We start from the raw sequence: 18,330 nt of genomic DNA on the forward strand, positions 1-18,330 counted from the left end.
GAATCATCATGATATAATCAAGCGCGATGATCCCATCATCTCTATCTATATCACTCTATCCCAAATCTCCTCTAAAATGATTTGCCAACCTTAGCCAATCCAAATAGTTTTAAAGGAAATCCGTAACGGATTTATATTCTCATCCGTTGAAGAATATCAGCTCAATGCATATGATGGCGTATAATATTGTTCATGCTGATGAAACAAGGTGCTTCGAATAAAATAAAATAAATGAACGTTAATGAGGATGGGGCAAAGTTAAAGCCCAAGCCCAGTTTAAAACAGCCCCCCAAGCCTTTACTACTTCTCTATCCTCCTGGGGCTGTAGGTGGTTTCCTTCGAAGCCAGGTCCGGAAGTCTCCTCCTCTATTATATTTTCTCCAAAAGTGATTAATAAAAGCAGCAAGCGTCTCGCCGAGATTTCTCTGTTTTCTTCCTCTCGCTGGCTATTCTCCTCTCTCACGCGTTCGTGTCGATCGGGTTAAGGGAAGATGGGAAGCGAGGCCGAGCCCGCGAAGGCCCTTCTGCCCTATCTCCAACGAGCCGACGAGCTCCAAAAGCACGAGCCCCTCGTCGCCTACTATTGTGAGAGAATTCGATAACCCTAACCCTGGATTTCTTGTTCCCTTTCTCTCGCCTTTTCCTTTATCATCGCTGATATCCGATCGATTCCAGGCCGATTGTTTGCGATGGAGAGAGGGCTCAGGATCCCGCAGAAGGAGCGCACCAAGACCACCAACGCCCTCCTCGTCTCCCTCATGAATCAGCTCGAGAAGGTCATGTTTCAATTTTTTACTTTTGATGCTCTCTTGTTTCTATAATTCGATGCGAACTTTGTGTTCTGAAGTCAGAAAGGGGCCATCGTTTATGGACTGAATCAGGATGAACTATGTGATGATTTAGAGTATATAGGTGTTTTCTTATGTGCATGGCTTTGGTTGTGAGATTAGTGGTTTTCTTTGATGAATTGCATGTGAGAATGGGTCATTGGAATATCTTCAAGATCTGTGGGGAATAGGTTAGCTGGAAGTTCTGGTTATCTCTCTGTAGATCCTCTATTGTGGAAGGAATTTTTCCGACAAGGGGACATAAGCACTAAGCTTGCCAACCTTATTAATACCCTGGGATGGAAATATTAAGTAATAATATCAGTAATGGAAACCTAGATGCGCCCCTATTTTCTGTCATATACTTTATATTTCAGGGCAATCATCTAAATGAAACAGGGTTAACCCATTTGCACAAAGGTGTAGAGGGAGAGAGAACGAGGGCTGAGCTAGAATGCTCTTTTGAGAGCATTTGTTCCCAAATGCTTTCTAATGAAAATCCATGATTACCCCCTAAGAATGAAAATCAACATCATTTGTCATGCTTTACAATGTCTAGAACATCTACAAACTAACATTTGTTTTGGAGGTCTCCTGACCTATGTCTCAAGTGGGCACAAATGAGTTGTAGCGATGTAGCTACTGAGCAAAAATATATTATATAATATACAATTTTTAGATCCAAATTGTTGATCTTGATATAAGTACATAAAAAAAATGTATAGACAATAAATCAGATGATTTGGGTGCTTCTAGACTATCAATCATATCAAAGCATAGTACTGTACTGTTAAAATTTCACATTTCATATGCATTTGATGCACGGGTAGAAGACCTTCAAAATACATGATTGGTTTGTAGCCAATTTATATATTATGGATAATGATTGATGGCACGGATTTTCATTCTAAGAGGACTATCATTGCTTTTGATTGGTAAGCATTTGAGGCCGAATGCTTTCAAAAGCACTCTATTTAGCTTTCTCTCTCCACCTCTACACTCGTGTACACTCACATACTAGAGTTTGTCACGTGCCATGCTTGTGCAAAAGGGACCGACATGAAGCAGTGCACTCTAATATTCTTTTAATTTTCAATTTGCGGGGAACTTTAAGAAAGAGTGTGGTTGTGATCTTGTCTGTGCTACCCCTTCACAAGGAAGGCCTTGGAGTCCAAGATGCTTGTATTGGATAGATGAACAGAACGAAGGACACGAAGCATTGCACTTTTATATTCTTTTGACTTTGAATATGTGGGGCGATTCAGATCCCAACGGGACATCCCGTGGGATATCGAGATGGGGTACCATCCCATGTGTTGGGATAGGGTCGTTCTGCTAGCATCTCAACATTCCGATCAGGACTTCTTAAGACATCCTCTGTCTCAAATGTCGGGACGAAGCAGGATGGCAGCGCATCCCATTTCATGAGCAAACCAGGATAGTCCCGTCCCACGGAATTTAAAACCTTGATGGGGCATTCTAAGAAAGAGTGTAGTTGGTGATCTTATTTGCACCACCCTTCACAAGAAGGCCTTGGAATCCAAGATGCTTGTATTGGACAGATGGATGGACCTTAGTTGTCAGAATTGGTAGCAAAGTGCAGATTTGGGGGAAGCAGATATTTTAAAAACAGTTTCAGTAGGAAAGCACTCAAGAAGTTGATGTGGGTTCGAGATTCTGGGAAGATCCCAAAACATGTGCAGTGTGTTACCCTAGGTAGAAGATTCTGATTATTAAGCAATGGACTAGCAGATTCAGGGATGGACCGGCATGCATGAATGCACACACCCATACAATTTATTACACCTTTGACCTTGGATAAAGGTGTGAATTATTTGTGCATCACTCCTATTTTAGTAGTCCTGTTTGATTTAGATCAAGCAAAAACCCCTGGAGTCAGCCTCATGTGCCACTCATTCAGAACATGATTTGGGTTTTAACAAGAGTTTTTATGGCTGAACTAGCTATAACTCATAGTAGAAGCTGTATTTTTTCTGATTTTTGGCCAGTGTTACAGTCTTCTTGCGACATAAAATAGGGATGATCTAGTTATAGTTACTATCTGATTGAACTTTTGCTTATAAGAGACAATCAAGCTGCAAAACATTCGTATCCATGTAGACAAAGGGGACTGGTAGGTAAAAGTGTGGGCAGGGAAACTAATTCCTGGTAAATGCATTCTATATTTATAATATTTGCTATAATTGATCAACCATGTTCCCATGTCTTTGGCCTGCGCCTTTCCAAGAAACTTATTTGTGGTTTGAGATTCAGATGGAGAAAACTGGGGGCACAGCCTGAGTTGATTAAATCAATTCATCATAGCATAGCCACTGCTTCATGCGTTAGAAAATTGAAAAGTGTATAAAAATAGGAGAGTCAGTGGGAGTGAAAAATGAGTTTATGGAGTGGATGTGGTGCCCAACATAGTAGGTTCCTGCGGCTGAGCCAGAGTTTAAGTTTCTGTATACAACTAGACATAGTTGGAGCATTTGATTGAATTTCTCAATGACGTTGACATTGAAATGCAGTTTCTAGATGATAAAATGGCACTCTTACAAACTTCTCTAATTCAAAAGAATTTTACATCATCAAATTTGGCACATCTGTTCCATTCTCCATCCATAATCTGTTGAATTGGAAATAAAAGTAGGCACTGGATATAATTTCAAGTTATAGTGAGCATATTATTTGCTTTTGGATTTCAAAGTGCTGTTTTAAATGGTTGCATACAAGTTTAAATTTTATTGAGCATTTCATCCTCAAGTCATTGTCTAACTAGCTGGGGAGCATAATTTTATTTCATGGTCAATTTTACACACTTTCCATAGATATTAAGGTATGATAACCAGTCGTATCTGATGATATGGAGGTGTGGTTTTCTCTTTTTTATCTCATCAACAAATAGAGCAGTTATTTTTGATAGCCTGAGATACTTATTAATGGTAATAGCTCGAATGGAATGATCCGATTTAGATGTATTTGGATATGATTGATTTTAATATTGTCCACCTGTTTATTGATATGGACTTGTCATGCCTTCCAACAGGATAAGAAATCATTAAAGTTAGGGCCTGAAGATTACCTTTATGTGGAAGGATTTGCATCAAATGTCTTTGCAAAGGCTGATAAGCAAGATCGAGCTGGGCGAGCTGACTTGTATTTTAAATACCACATTTTTCATTATCATTTCTTTTATGTCAGTGGTCTTACGGAGATCAGTTGTTGGTCTCACAAATGCAGGTGAAGATTAATATATTATTGGTTTTACAGGAATACCGCAAAAACCTTTTATGCTGCAAGCATCTTCTTTGAGATTCTGAATCAGTTTGGGGAAATTCAGCCAGATGTAAGTTTGTTTTCTCGTTACTGGTTGCATAATTAATCTATTGTTCCTGAGTACTATTTCTCTTTCTTTTGTATTTCTAACTGCATTTAAGTGGACTGTTATATGACTCAGCTAAATTGAGAACTTTGTCCTATTGACATTTGCAGATTGAGCAGAAGCAGAAGTATGCTCTATGGAAAGCTGCAGAAATAAGAAAAGCTTTGAAAGAAGGACGGAGACCTGAACCTGGACCTCCTGGTGGTGATAAAGATCTATTGATGCCCTCAAGTTCCCCAACCAATACATATGTATGTTTATTAACTTGATCATAATATTTCTTATTGGCTAGCCTCTGCTTATTCTGTGAGCTTCAAAGTGCATCTAGGTTTGAAAGAGTTCAATGACACCAAGCTTGGATTGTGGGAGATTGGTATGGTCATATAAGCTATAAGGAGAAAAGGATGTTGACTTTACTGATTTTACAAGAAAATATTGGGCATCTTGTTATTATAGATCAAGTTATTAATAATCATACTCAGGGTTAGGTTTTATTTGTAGTTAATATTCTTCTAAATAGATCACCATTCCTTGGTTAGCTCAGGTAAGAGCTTCATGGTCATGGTTGGCATGAAGAAGGTTTTGGTGGGGCACTAGGTGGAGATGGTGGGGAAGGGTGTTGAGAGTTCCCGTCCAGGTATTTAACTCTCTCTTCTGAAAGTGGGGGTTTAAAAATCACATTTAGGGATTTGTCATTGTACAAACAACGGTAGGATATTGGTTGGGTGCAGAGGCAGACTCCTTTTCTTGTAGGTTAATAGACACAAGCTCAGCTGTGTCACCATTAGCTTGGGCTAAGTACAAAATCAAGGCATGCCCATACCTATGCGGTGCTTGCTTCATATTTAAGCAATACGACCAATTGTGGCCATGGTAATACCATAGGTGAAGGTAGGGAAAGGACCCCAAATAGAATAGGAGAGGGCATAGGCATCGCCTTTGACTGTCTGAAGGTGTGAATCCCATCGCTATTTGCATAATCATTGCTAACTCAGATGGAAGTTGAGAGAAGCACAAAAGTCTAGTGAGGTTTGGACAAAAGGAGAGGAAGTGGTTGGATGTTGATGGTGACATGCAATAGTCAATACGAAGGCAGTGGGTGAAGATGATCTGTGTAATAGCATATCGAGATGTAGATTGAGAGGATATTTGGCTGGTGGCCTGAGTGGATCACCACCATTAGAGTGGTGACAGGTGGTGCAATGATGAGGTTGTATGGTGGTGGCAATATGGTGAAGACTGTTTCTAGTTATCAAATGACCTAGAGGCAATGTATACAACCTAGATGAGATCAAGTTGACAGATAATTGGGGAAAACTGATCGTGTTAATCAAGTATTTCATAGAGGGGGTTAATATGCTCCTTATTTGGCCCCCTTATTTTTTTTTCCGATCTGTGTCACTTTATAACATAGAGAAACGAGAAGCATTACTGTTGCGGGAATATGTTAATCAAGTTTACAAACATATAGATATTAAGATTTTACACGTTGCTTTTCTGTCAATTAGGCCACTATTGAATTGTGCTGTTTATGTCTTAAAGCCTAAAAGCCTTGGAATCAGGGCTCGGCTCAGATGACAGCTCCTTGACATTTTTCTCATGTTGGCTAAGAGCCATTTCCACTAATTGGTATTCCAACATATTTTGAGTATTTTGGGAGGAACCGTATGTGAGGAAGATATGAGTTGCCACTGGAAGCCTTCAGCGAGAACCCATTGTCTGCCATATGCATTATTTATCGGACATGCCATTTTTAATTAAGTTTGGGTCAGCCAACACAATTTGACCTGGATTTACAGTTCCAGTTTGCATAACAGACATATGACCAGATTACTGCCATAAAGGTAGTAGCTGAGTCCGCCTGTGCTGTGTCGGGTTGTCATTAGCCTCGCATAATTGGAGATGCACATGAATTAGGTAAAATTTAATTTAATCAACTCATGGACTTAATCCAGACTCAACATATGATTGTGCTAATTATCTTGAAGCCCTTATTCTTAATTGAAATTTTAAGAAAGCTGGATTTAGTTCTACAATAATTAGATCCAGGCCTATTGGGGCCAAATACATCTAATAGATGCTTCCAACACCAAACAAATGAAAAAGTGCTTCTTGTTAAAGCACTTTCACTGGAATGCTTCAAAAAAGCCCTTTTGGAAAAGTAGAAGCATGCCCTTACACTGTATGGCATAGATTAAAGTGGTATTTCCTTTGTCTAGTTGGTCGGCAGAAGGATAGGTGTTCATAGTGGGCTTTAAATTATGGGCTTGATGGTTTGAAAACTATATATGGAAAGATAAGTGGTGTGACATTGCCCTTTGCTTTTGTCTATGCATATACTTTTTGCTTCTGATTGGAAGCTGGTTCTCTGGAGGTCTTGTGAGGAAGTCTAAGGGGATTTAACATATGCATATGTATGCGTGCATTAGTGCATGTGTTGGGCTAGTGTCTCTACATGGGAATTGTTACACCTATGTGGTTGTTGCTGGCTTGCGATATGACTTTGGAAGACTATAGGAAATTCAAGGTTCATAGTGGATTAATGTTGTCATGTTGCTTGTGTCTTGGGGAAAAACCCTGCTTCTGGCATCCTTTCAGAAAGGAAGATGTAGAATAGATGTAGTCCTTTATGAAGTGGACATAGAAATGGTTTTATGTGTCTATTCTCTTGGATAGTGTGGATGTGGAGTGAGTTTTTAAGATCTATAGTATCCTTGCAAGCATATACCATAATTCATAATGGTAGATCAAAGCCATCTGTGGCAGATGAACAAGGTTTCTGGAATATCTTTGTCCCTTTGTCAATCCTTGCATGAGTATTTGTGGTGCTATGTTGTAGCATGGTAAGAATTTGATAAATTTTGGGACTAAAAGTTGCAGCAGGAACATGGACTCTGGGGTTTGGAAGGGGGGCTTGTATTATTTTACATTTTATAATTAACTTCTTGTATTGGAAGATGCAAACTTGATGTTCAGTGGAATTTTATCTATACACTCTCTTAAGGATATATATATATATATATATATATACACATGCACATCTTCTATGGATTTAAAAAAGGCAATTACAGTTGTTAAGAAGAAGCTAAGTTCCTTCAAAGGTAACTGATGTACAAGACCTTGAAATTAAACAATAATAATAAAAACAGTCCAAACCTTAAATATGCATTCTTATTAACCACTAGAAGAAATTTAAAATTGTATAAATATTAAATCAGAAGCTTCTGAATGCATCATGCTTGCACAAGGTTTAACTGATTCCTTTATTTGGTCAGGACCTCGGACCAAGTGAGGGCATCCCCCCGAGTCAATCAGGCAGTGATACAATATCTTGGCATGGAGATAAGGTCAATTCACAACTTTTTTCAAGGACATCCAATTTTCCTTTTTTTTTTTAAATACCCAGGAAACTGATGGAAGAAACTGATGGGTTTTTTTTTTTTTTTGATGAAAACTGATGCTTTAGTTTTGGTAACCCTTCCAGGACTTACTGTTAATTTTTTTCCCCTTCCCAGGATCCAGGAAGAAGTGAAAGCTTCCCATCTAGCTATCCAGGTGCTGATACATCACCTCAGCATGTAGATAAGACCAATGAACATAGCCCTACACACCCACATATTTCACCTTCCTCTTACTCGAGCAACAATTACCCATCCAGTGAGCTTCATCAGCTTCCACCAACCAACAGACCTGAAATTTCTTCTTATCCTCAAGCATACCACCATCAACCCTACGTAAGCGAGCAACAACCAATGCCACAGAATTACCACTCTCCAGAAAATCCTAGCCCCCAATATTCTTACCCGAATTTCCAGTCTTACCCAAGTTTCCATGAGAGCAGCTTTCCCACAGCCCCAACTCATCAGCCTTCTTACTACCATGGCCCTGATGCTGCCTACTCTCATCAACCAGCCCCTTCGGTTTCAAACTACCCATCAACTGGACAATACAGTTCTGACAGTGGCAATGACCATCATGTTGGGTCTCCAGCCCCATCTACCTCCAGCTACAAGTATGACAGCCATTATCAGCCACCTGTGGAGAAGATTGCAGAGGCTCATAAGGCAGCAAGATTTGCTGTTGGTGCTCTTGCATTTGATGATGTGGCTGTTGCAGTGGATCATCTTCGGCGTTCTCTTGAACTTCTCACTAATCCTTCAGCTGAAATCCATTCGACATGAACGTGTGCGATGTTGATTTTGTTCAGATGTGACACCGTTCATGTACATGCTTAGTTTGGAACACATGCTTGTGCTTATATGACATACAAATTCTCTATGTAATCAAGCCCCTAAATCAGTCTTTTTGAGTTCTTCGATCGTATTCCTGTGTTATGGAGGTGATGTGATACTGTCATTATCAAAAAGGATATCTAGACCATGCTTTTCTTCTGCAAATTATCTATCTATTTAAGAAGTTCCATGTAATCAAGCTTTGTTACCATTTGCAGCGCATGCATTCTGTTCTGGTTGCCCTCTTCCTAAAAGCTTATTATGTCATGCAGGTTTTATTCTGTGTGAATTCCATATGCCTATTCATGCCAAGTTATCTTCTGGGTGTTGGTGGTTGTTTCTTCTTGTGCTTGTTGTACAGAACTTTCTGTCGGAGCTTCGCTTCAGTCGCTTGCCTTGATATTTTTTTTCTAGCAAATCAAATGTGCCCTGATATGAGGAAGTTCAAAATATTGATGTCGCCTGCTGGTTTTTATCGGAATTACAAGTGTGTAACACATCATGGAAGGTGATGAGTCCCATTCCTGATTACCCAGCTTGTTTTCGCTGCGCAGATGCTGATAGCTGGCAAGCATGAAGCCACCTGTTTTTATGTACAGAAATTTGAAGTTTATTATGGCCAGGATAAATTAAATTATTTGAACATTTAGTATCCTTTTCTTTCCTATTTTTTAAAAGAAAAAAAAAAAACTGATGATCTTCAGCGTTGCACGATGGACAAGAAGACAGTCAGGATTAACTATAGAGAAGACATGCCTGATTTCCATATGATTTTAGAAGTGCAAGAAAGTTTTTCATTGATGTCTCTATTAATTATACCATCGCATTCTACTTGTAGATTTCGTTGAACCATGTCAAGTGATAACATTAGCTAGAGCGACGGCATGATCAATCTAATGGTGTGCTATGGGACAGTGAACCATGTGGTCCCAGTTGTGCTAGATTTGTTGACCGTGAGCCCCAACCGCGTCAAGTGAACTTTTATTCTTGACCAAAGGTAACACCGTCATCTACCAATGCTATTACGATCAAAGTTATGAAACTTGATTCGAGCCTTGACTCGGTCAAGACACCAGATCAGTGGGCCAGCAGTTCAATCGTTGGGTCAACGGTTGAATCGATGGGCCAATGCACAAATAAAGGAGGAGGTAGAGAGGGTGGACCAGAGATGGAGGCGGAGATCCCATACAAAGGAGGAGGCGGAGAGAGGAGAGAGCCGAGTGGAGGAGGAGGCGGATGTGTTGGCCTGATCTCCGGCCAGCTTCAGTCCCGCAACCTATGCAGTCGCCACCTCCGAGAAGGCCTGGCTTACCCAGTGCCACTGCCTCGGCCCGCCACCTGACCTCCTCTCCTAGTGGCGCTCTAGCCGTCCAGCGTCCACTCCTACAACGCCCTCTGTCGCTTCCTCTCCGGTGTCTCCCCCCTCCTCGACATCTAGGTCCACCAGAATTCCAAGCTCAGCAACGTCGTCTGCATCCTTTGGGGCTTCCTTTTCGTCACCGCTTGCAGCGTTATCCCCCAAGAGCTTGGCCCCCTCAGCATCGATGCTGGCCCCTTCCTCTGGACTCCTGTTTTCGAGATCCTTATAGATTTTGACAGCGCCCCCTCACTCCTATTGCTCCACGATCGTGACCTTGCCGATGACTCTCTCTTCTCCAACGCCATCTGCTCCCTTGATCCCACCGCCAACATCCTCCTCCTCGAGGTAGACACTCACCCATCCACTAACCCCTCTCCACCTTCCAAATCCCATCTTTTGTCCCATTCACGAAGCTTCTCTGTCGCTTTCGAGCCCAAAGATCCCATCTCAACGAAAATCTTATGTCGGTCGACACCACCATCACCTTGCATCCCTCGTCGTCTCCGGCACCGTCACCAACCGGGTTATACCCAGAGCTCAACCGGATTACGTCGGGTCAAACGGTTCGCGGTCCAACCGGCCGGTTCATATGAATTTATCCCGGGTTTTAAACATAAACGATCCAATTAAAGGACCGGCCCGGTTCCATGGTCGGGTCACTAGGTTTCCGATCCAACCGGCTGGGTCGGGTTGGGTTTAATAACACTGATTATGACCATCCCATTGCTATTGCAACTATTTTCCATGAGATGGTATACATGTTTCAATGGGGTTGGATATCAATTTATTCATATTTATATTTATTTTATCTAATGAATACAAATATAGATATAGATATTTATTGATTAAAAATTTTATATTTATATTTGTTTTAAATGGATATAGATATAAATTGGATAATAAGAGTATTGATATAAATATAGATAAAAATTGAATAATTAAATTTTATAACTATAGGATCAAAAATATTATAAGTGGACGATAAATCAAATCGATAGCATATTAATGTGGTCATATATTTTTCTTAAAAATTAATGAATACTATATAAAATTAAATAAGATTATAAATAGAATCAGATATTTAGATTCGAATTAGATAATTATTTATTTATATCTATAATTTTTTTTTTTATAAATATCAATACAGATTCGAATATTAATTGGATGTTCAATTTTTTGCTCAAATCTGAATAAATTTAGATATAAAAATGGAACCGATCAAATGCTATCCGGTCCTATTTCCTTGTTACTGCCAAATCGATCTTCCCAAACGCACCGGTAAAGACAACATTCCATAGTCCAAGAAGTTGAAGCTTTGACAACATTCCAATGTCACCAATTTGTCTTATTCTTTAGGGGATCACACGCACCCAGCACCAAGAACTCTGTTATAATCGCCATGTTTGTCAAATTCGATGTCAACAAAACTTATCCTTGGCCAAAGAACCGATGAGATCAACAAAGAAGTCATCAGTCTTAAGTATGAAGAATTTTTTTTTTATAAAAAACAAAGAACATATTTTCTTCTCGTCTTATCCATCCCTTTATAATCCTCCCCCAGCAGTCCATTCCAGTTATCTCCAAGAAGTAATTTGCTTGGGACTCTCATTTGCAAGATGGGATCAAACCTTTGCACTTACAGGAAATCAAATGCTGAATCTCTGGCAAACCATGATGACTCCGATGATTTGGATACTTCAGTGGATGGGAGGAACTCGTTCTTGGAATTTTTGAAACCAAGGTGCCTTAGTATACCGAAGGAGAAGAAAGAAATGGACCATCAAGAGAATATAGGAGAGGAGAAGCAGCCAACACTAGAGGAGTGGTTCCTCTCCTCTCCTAGCTTTGAGGCAGATTACTGGAATGCCAGTGGAGTGCAGCGTCGGAAACAATCTCCAAAGGTTTGTCCACTGACTTCGATGGGTAACTATGAGCGTCTTTCCTCCACACCAAGGGAGAGTTTTTCCATTGATGGAATGATGCTTGGAGAAGAGAGCCAGGGAGAAAGATTGGCTCCTCTGAGTAGAAGCCATAGTGGGCAAAGGAAAAGAGTAAGTTTTAGATTGCCTGAGGAAGCTGACATACATATAATTTACTGCCAAGATGATTCAGAGGAGGGCGCCGTAGTGGGAAAGGAATGAAGGCACGTCTATTTATCTCGTTAAATTGTTGTAGTGGTTTCTTGTACACATGCTATCTTGTTCAGTTGTTCCAACGAGTATTAGTGCCACTTTGTTTTCACTCTATGGTTGTGTATTGTGTAGCACGTACAGATATGATTTACATGCACACTGTTTAGTTTCTTAAGGAAAAGCATGCACAATGTTTAATTTTGCAGTTTTATACAAGTTCTAAGATTGGAGATGAAATGTACGTCTAGAGATAAATAATTGTGGTGGTAAGGATCAATCACTCAAAAGATGGACTTCTAAGCTAATTGTGAAGCTAATGCTGAAGAGACAAAATTAATAAAAATAGAGATTTTCATATACAATTTCTACAACTAAGAAATCTTGGGACAATGCTACAAACATGTGAGTTATTTATGCTCTTTAGACAGATTCCACCATGATCATGATGACATATGTCAAGAAATTAGGTTGTCCTCGATTCAGAGCCAGTCTATGAAGCAGAAAGAATCCATGAAACTTTGAGTCCATGTGGTTTTCTTCAATTGAATCAGTTATCCTTCCTTTAACTATTACTGGGGAAATGGGCATTTCTTTAGAGTCACAGATCATTCAATTTCTACATACTAAACTATGCTATAAGTCTAACTAGTTACATGGAAATTATATTCCAAATGCGCATACTATGCACCTGAAGAAAGCATCACTGAGTTGCAAAGTAGAGAGGAATTCGAGTCTTCTCATCTTCGCAACCCCATCAGGATGTTTACGGAAGCCTTGATGTGGAAGGATCACGCTATTTCACGAGCAGCAATCCAAACAGCTGCAACAATGGTCTCAAACTGCATGTTGAAGTGCTGCTTCAGACGCAAGCAGGTGGGCAGATAGGTTCAACAGCACAGAAGGAGAAGATAGATGATGTTGCTCATGCTGTGGCTGAAGGGCCCAAGCCCTCTGGCTCAAATTGCCACCAAGGGTCATGGCCAAAGGTGGATTGGATTGGCTTTTATCTATTTTATGTGCTTCCAAAGGCATTGAGCATGGCTGGAGTTACTGTTTCACCTTTGATTGTGACTGTTTAGTTCATTTCTAATTGACCTAAGCCTGTGATGTCCTGCTTTTGAGCTTTCGTGGATGGTGGATCAACTGTTTAAGTTTCTCTTATCAGAATTTGATACCCTAGAGTAATGATCTGATTATAAAACAACTTAAAACTATCCAAGAAGTCTTTGATACCTCTGCACAAGGGCATTTCATGTGCCAAGTGCAATAATACCGTGACTGCAAACTCTGCTGTGTAACACCTCACCCTTAAATCGGGCAAGGGTGCCACAAATAATAGTTAAGCTAAACTCTATTTGCATCTTTCATAAAATACTATAAATCTCGACTATCTTCTGATAACTCTGATTTAATTCCATCAACTTTTCAATCGGCCAACATAAGCATTTTAATTTATCTCATTATTTCTCAAAATTAAACCCCAGATTTTATTCATTAAATTATGCTTAGCATATATAATTTAACAATAAAATATATTTAGCTTTTACTGTTTTTCACAACCCAAATACATAGTATACATTTCTAAATACCCTCTTCTCACAAGCAAACATGAACAATCTTTCCTAGTACTAATGCTGATAAAAGATACTGATGCTTTACTTCTATGCTTGGCTAAGAGGCTCCAAAGCTGCAAATAAGAAGAAGTGAGGGAGATGAGACCTAAATCCTAGTAAGTGAATAAATCATTTAACTATGGAGAAATAAGAAACTAGTTGTGATACTCATGATACATACATCATAAACAACTGTTATACTTTTAAAATTTTATATGCTAAACAAGAATAAAGCTGTATAAATGATCATCGAAATAGAAAACTGCTGAGCTATTGCCGACTACGCCACAGTGCATCTTTACCATGAACAGTCGATACGGTGCATCTAATACTGCTGGACCACATTGGGCATAATATTTCGCAAGGAGACGCCGGCTGGGCTACCACCGACTACACCACAGCGCACCCCTATCATGAGCAATCAATATGGTGCATCTGATACTATTGGGCCCTACTAGACATAATATTTCGTAAGGAGGTGCCGGCTGGGCAACCGCCGACTACACCACAGCGCACCCCTATCATGAGCAGTCATATGGTACATCTGATACTGCTAGGCTCCACTGGACATAATATTTTATAAGGAGGTACTGGCTAGCTTTGACACACTCATAGATTAATCACTCTTATGAGTAGCCTGTTGAAAATATGTTCGATAAACTTTTGAATGCTGAAAAGCTAATTTGAAACTATTTAAGACCAAAAATGTTTTGCTGTCCAACCTTGTAGCACATATACATACACACTCTGAATAATATTTCAATAAGGTTCATTTCCTGTTTCCATGCTTACATAGACATATAGGCTGTAAAATAGCAAAAATATAACCTTCTTTTCTAGAATCAATGTTCTTACATGGCAAAATATAGTGAGAAAATATCACCATTAAATGGCAAATGCATTTACCTCATAATGACTATTGTACTAATCTCGATGCTTAACTCACTCAAGGCACCCATTGAGTCCTCTTTCTTCCCCTATAAAATTGATACACATTGATTAATACCATATTAACATGATACATGAGCATTAAAACACCTACTTTGCTTCTTTATGCTTGCTCTTTAGTCTTTCTCACTTGCTTTTATTCTATTTTGTTTTGCTCTGCTTAGGGTTAGCTGAACCCCAACATAAACTCAAGAATTCCCAGCACATTAACTATATTTCATTTTCATAATTTATCCCAACTTCAGTCCACACAAATTCCAACTATTTGCTAAAATAATTCAAACTTATTTCATTAAAATTCTAGCAGCAGTAATTACCCTCCAATTCTAGATTAAACCCATAATTTAATTTACCAAAACATCAAATCTAATAATCATTATTCAAGATTTAATTTAGTTCTAGTTTAGGGATCAAAATTCTTACCTTAACTTATCAAAATTCTGCTGAAATCAACACTAGTTCTTTTCTTTTTCCACAATCAGAAATTTCAACGACTTCCTTTCTTTCAATCCCAAATCACTTCTTCCAGCTGAATTGTCCTTGTTTTCCAACTGAAAATATGACCCTCTCTATCTCCTCTCCCACTCTATCCCTTTTGGTTTAACTTAGGAATTAAAACTACAGCAAGGAAGAACCGGTGGATAGATAAGGAAGAAAGAAAATAAAATAAGAGAGCTGCTTGCCACTTGTCCAACCCATAAAAAGCCAATAATTAATGCATATGCTAAGGTGTTGTTGAGAAGAATTCTTGCCATTTCTTTAGAGTATACAGCTGCTGAATTAACCTCTTAAGTATCCCTTTTAAAAATCAAAATTTTAAGACATCTAGAACGTACTCTGTTTTTGCTGTTCTGCAGCAAATGAGTTGCTCATCTGTATCTTGAGTCGGCTTACTACACACTGTCACCTATTATATATATAAATTCATGTAATTTCAATCTGATTAATTTTTTTCAATTACATCTCTGATTACTTATTCCTTTCATTCCAATTAACTCAGATTAATTTTGTATCTTCAACTCTGTATATGCTATGGATCTTCTCATCAATCCCAAGCTGATTTCTCTTTCAATTTTCTAGATAAATTCTATCACAATTACACTATATACTCTGATAATTTTTCATTATTTCTTCATACTACTAAGGTCCTAATGCTGTGATATATCTCTTCATACTACTAGATTTTCAATGCTATATTACAATTCCGCATCCTTCCCTCTACACCATTCAAGTCTAACTCTTAGCAATCATTAAGCAAATTCTCGATAATTTTTTTCTCTCTGATATTCACTACTTCTCTTACTTTAAATTTTATGAATCTATATCATAAAATCTGCCATGCATATCATTTACGATGCCCTTACAAATATCAGCTCATTCTATACTCAATAACCATCACAATTTAACTTTAATGCCACTATTATTGATCCTGTTCCTCAATCATTTCTCTTCTTAATTAACAACTAGGTTTATGCTTCATTAATGCTAATCAATTAAATTTTAATGCTCAAGTATATCATGAATAAAATACCATGCTATATATATAAATGAATACCTTATACGAATATAAGTTTCAAATGTTATCACATTTTCGATTCAAGGTGTTACGTACTGTGTGTAAAAAGTGGTGCTAATTTGAAGTATTTCTACTCATTAATGTCAAAGAAGATGCTAAAAATACCCTAATGCAAACTGATTATAAGCCATTCAGCTATTAGCTCCCTCAGATGCTAAGCATGGAGGTCACTACTCCAACGACCCAGATGCGACCTAACCCAGCTTTAGTTTGGATTGAAAAATATATGCAACCTAGGATGATCACTTGTGATATAAGTGGACTCATTTGCCTTAGTTTGACAATTATATCGCATTTGCCTCTGGATGGTATCTCATTTGCCTCCGAAGCTCCTGGATGATCACGAAGAGAGAAGGGATTCGGACCCAAGGGAATGGAGAATTTCGAAGAGAGCTGAGTCAAAGAAAAGAAACCAACAAAAGGCGATGGAAACTGTGGGGAAAGAGAGAAACAAGCTTTACATTAATAGATCGATATGTCTTGCCGACTCTGCTCTATAAAAATTTACATACAATTCATCTAGTTGGATGCTTCACGTAAAGTCGGCAAAGTTGTCGGCTTCCTATTTTATGAACTTCGTTAAAAAAAAATTATCTTTCTCATCCCTATTGAAATCTTAAATTTTATATTCCTAACAAGTTTGCTTTATGTGAAGTCGGCATCACCGATAACATTTGGAGCATGTTTGAAACTGGCTCCAGGCCAATGTTCTACTTAAAATATTCGATAACTCTCTAAGCTATAAAACTTGGATGGACCATTTTTCTTTCCCCAATGGAAAGTGCTTTCAAGCCCCTAATCAGACTTGAAATTACCTAATTCCCTAACAACCATGACTCTCATAAAATCAGCAATATTGCCGCCTATATTTTTATGGAGCAAAAATAAAGGACAAATTATTTTTGATTCCATAATCTGATAAAAATATTTTGCTACATATAGGGAATCTTGACACCTACATTTCTAATCCGAGCTTAATATTAGCAATATCTCTAGGTTCCTAACCTTGCATGGGACCGATTCCATGAGGACCTCCAGTGGTAGTCCAAAACTAAAATATTAATTACCTTAAAAATCTCAAACTTTTTAAGAATTTTTGTTTTTATCCTGAACTTCAATTCATTGCAATCAGATCATTGAATTTTTAAAAAGTTACAATTTCTTCCTTGATCAGTACTTTTGTATAAAAAATTGTAACGAAAATGATTACATACCATCACATGATACTTAGTTAAAGCTAATGTGACATGGAATTAGTTGATATGGCATCCTAAACTCCTTATTCTCCCTTATTCTCCTCTTCTAGTTAGTGTTTAAACTCTTTCTTTCCTATTTTCCTCCTCTTTTGGCTAGGGTTTACTTTTTCTTTTCCTTTTTTGTCCTCTTCTAGCTAGGATTTCTACTTTCTATTTGCTTCCATTTTCTTTCATCACTACCTTCTTCAAAACCCCCAATATTTGTACCTTCTCTTCTAGATGTTTAGGGAGGAGATAAGCATATGCGCTTAGTATGGTTGAAAAAGTTTCATAACTTCAATGGGCTATTGTGTAAGAGAGATTTACCTTTCGTAGCATATACTCCATGAAAATGGCTTGTTTCTCAAGAATCATGAGGGGTGGCGGTGGACTTGGTGGTAGTGGTGGAGGCAGTCTTAATGGTGGTGGTGGTAATGGTAGAGACTTTGAAGTTAATGATGGTAGAGATAGAGGTACCAATAGTAGTGTAAGAGGTGTTGGAGTTTTAGAGGAGGTAGTGGTAAAGAAGAAAAGATAAAGTAAAAAGTAGAAAATCCTAACTAGAAAAAAAAAAAAAAAGAGAAAGAAAAGGATTTACAAAGATTCCATATCAACTATTTTATGACACACCAGCTTCCACTACATGTCACATGATAGCACGTGACCATTTTCGTCATGGCCGTTAGACGGAAGTAGCAACTAGGAAGAAATTATAATATTCTAAAAATTTGATGATCTAATTATAATGAATTTAAGTTTAGGATTAAAATAAAAATCTTTAAAAAATTTAAAATTTTTAAAATAATTAAATCAATCTAAAATCACATAATTTGATTTCTTCTAATGCCACCACCTCGCATCTCCTACGACCAGCATTGACTTGCCCGGCTCCGATCCAACCAGGCTGGCCCCATGATGGATGCGAGGATGACTGGTAGGATTGAACAGCCTCCCTGGAACATGCAAAAGGTAATGAAATCACGATCGACATCCGTGGTCAAGTATGGAAGTGGATAACCTAG

General features: G+C 38.4%; 1 protein-coding gene across 1 annotated transcript; it reads left to right on the forward strand.

The window, feature by feature from the left end:
- Positions 1-344: 344 nt before the first annotated feature.
- Positions 345-8,609, forward strand: LOC105038967 (protein HOMOLOG OF MAMMALIAN LYST-INTERACTING PROTEIN 5). The gene is made up of 7 exons (XM_010914915.4): positions 345-585; positions 676-776; positions 3,877-3,986; positions 4,101-4,176; positions 4,323-4,463; positions 7,488-7,559; positions 7,728-8,609. Exons 1-7 carry the CDS (start codon positions 492-494, stop codon positions 8,391-8,393), a joined length of 1,260 nt encoding a protein of 419 aa, XP_010913217.1. The 5' UTR covers positions 345-491; the 3' UTR covers positions 8,394-8,609.
- Positions 8,610-18,330: the final 9,721 nt, after the last annotated feature.

The sequence above is a fragment of the Elaeis guineensis genome, chromosome 1, assembly GCF_000442705.2.
Source record: "Elaeis guineensis isolate ETL-2024a chromosome 1, EG11, whole genome shotgun sequence".
NCBI classification, from domain to species: Eukaryota; Viridiplantae; Streptophyta; class Magnoliopsida; order Arecales; family Arecaceae; genus Elaeis; species Elaeis guineensis.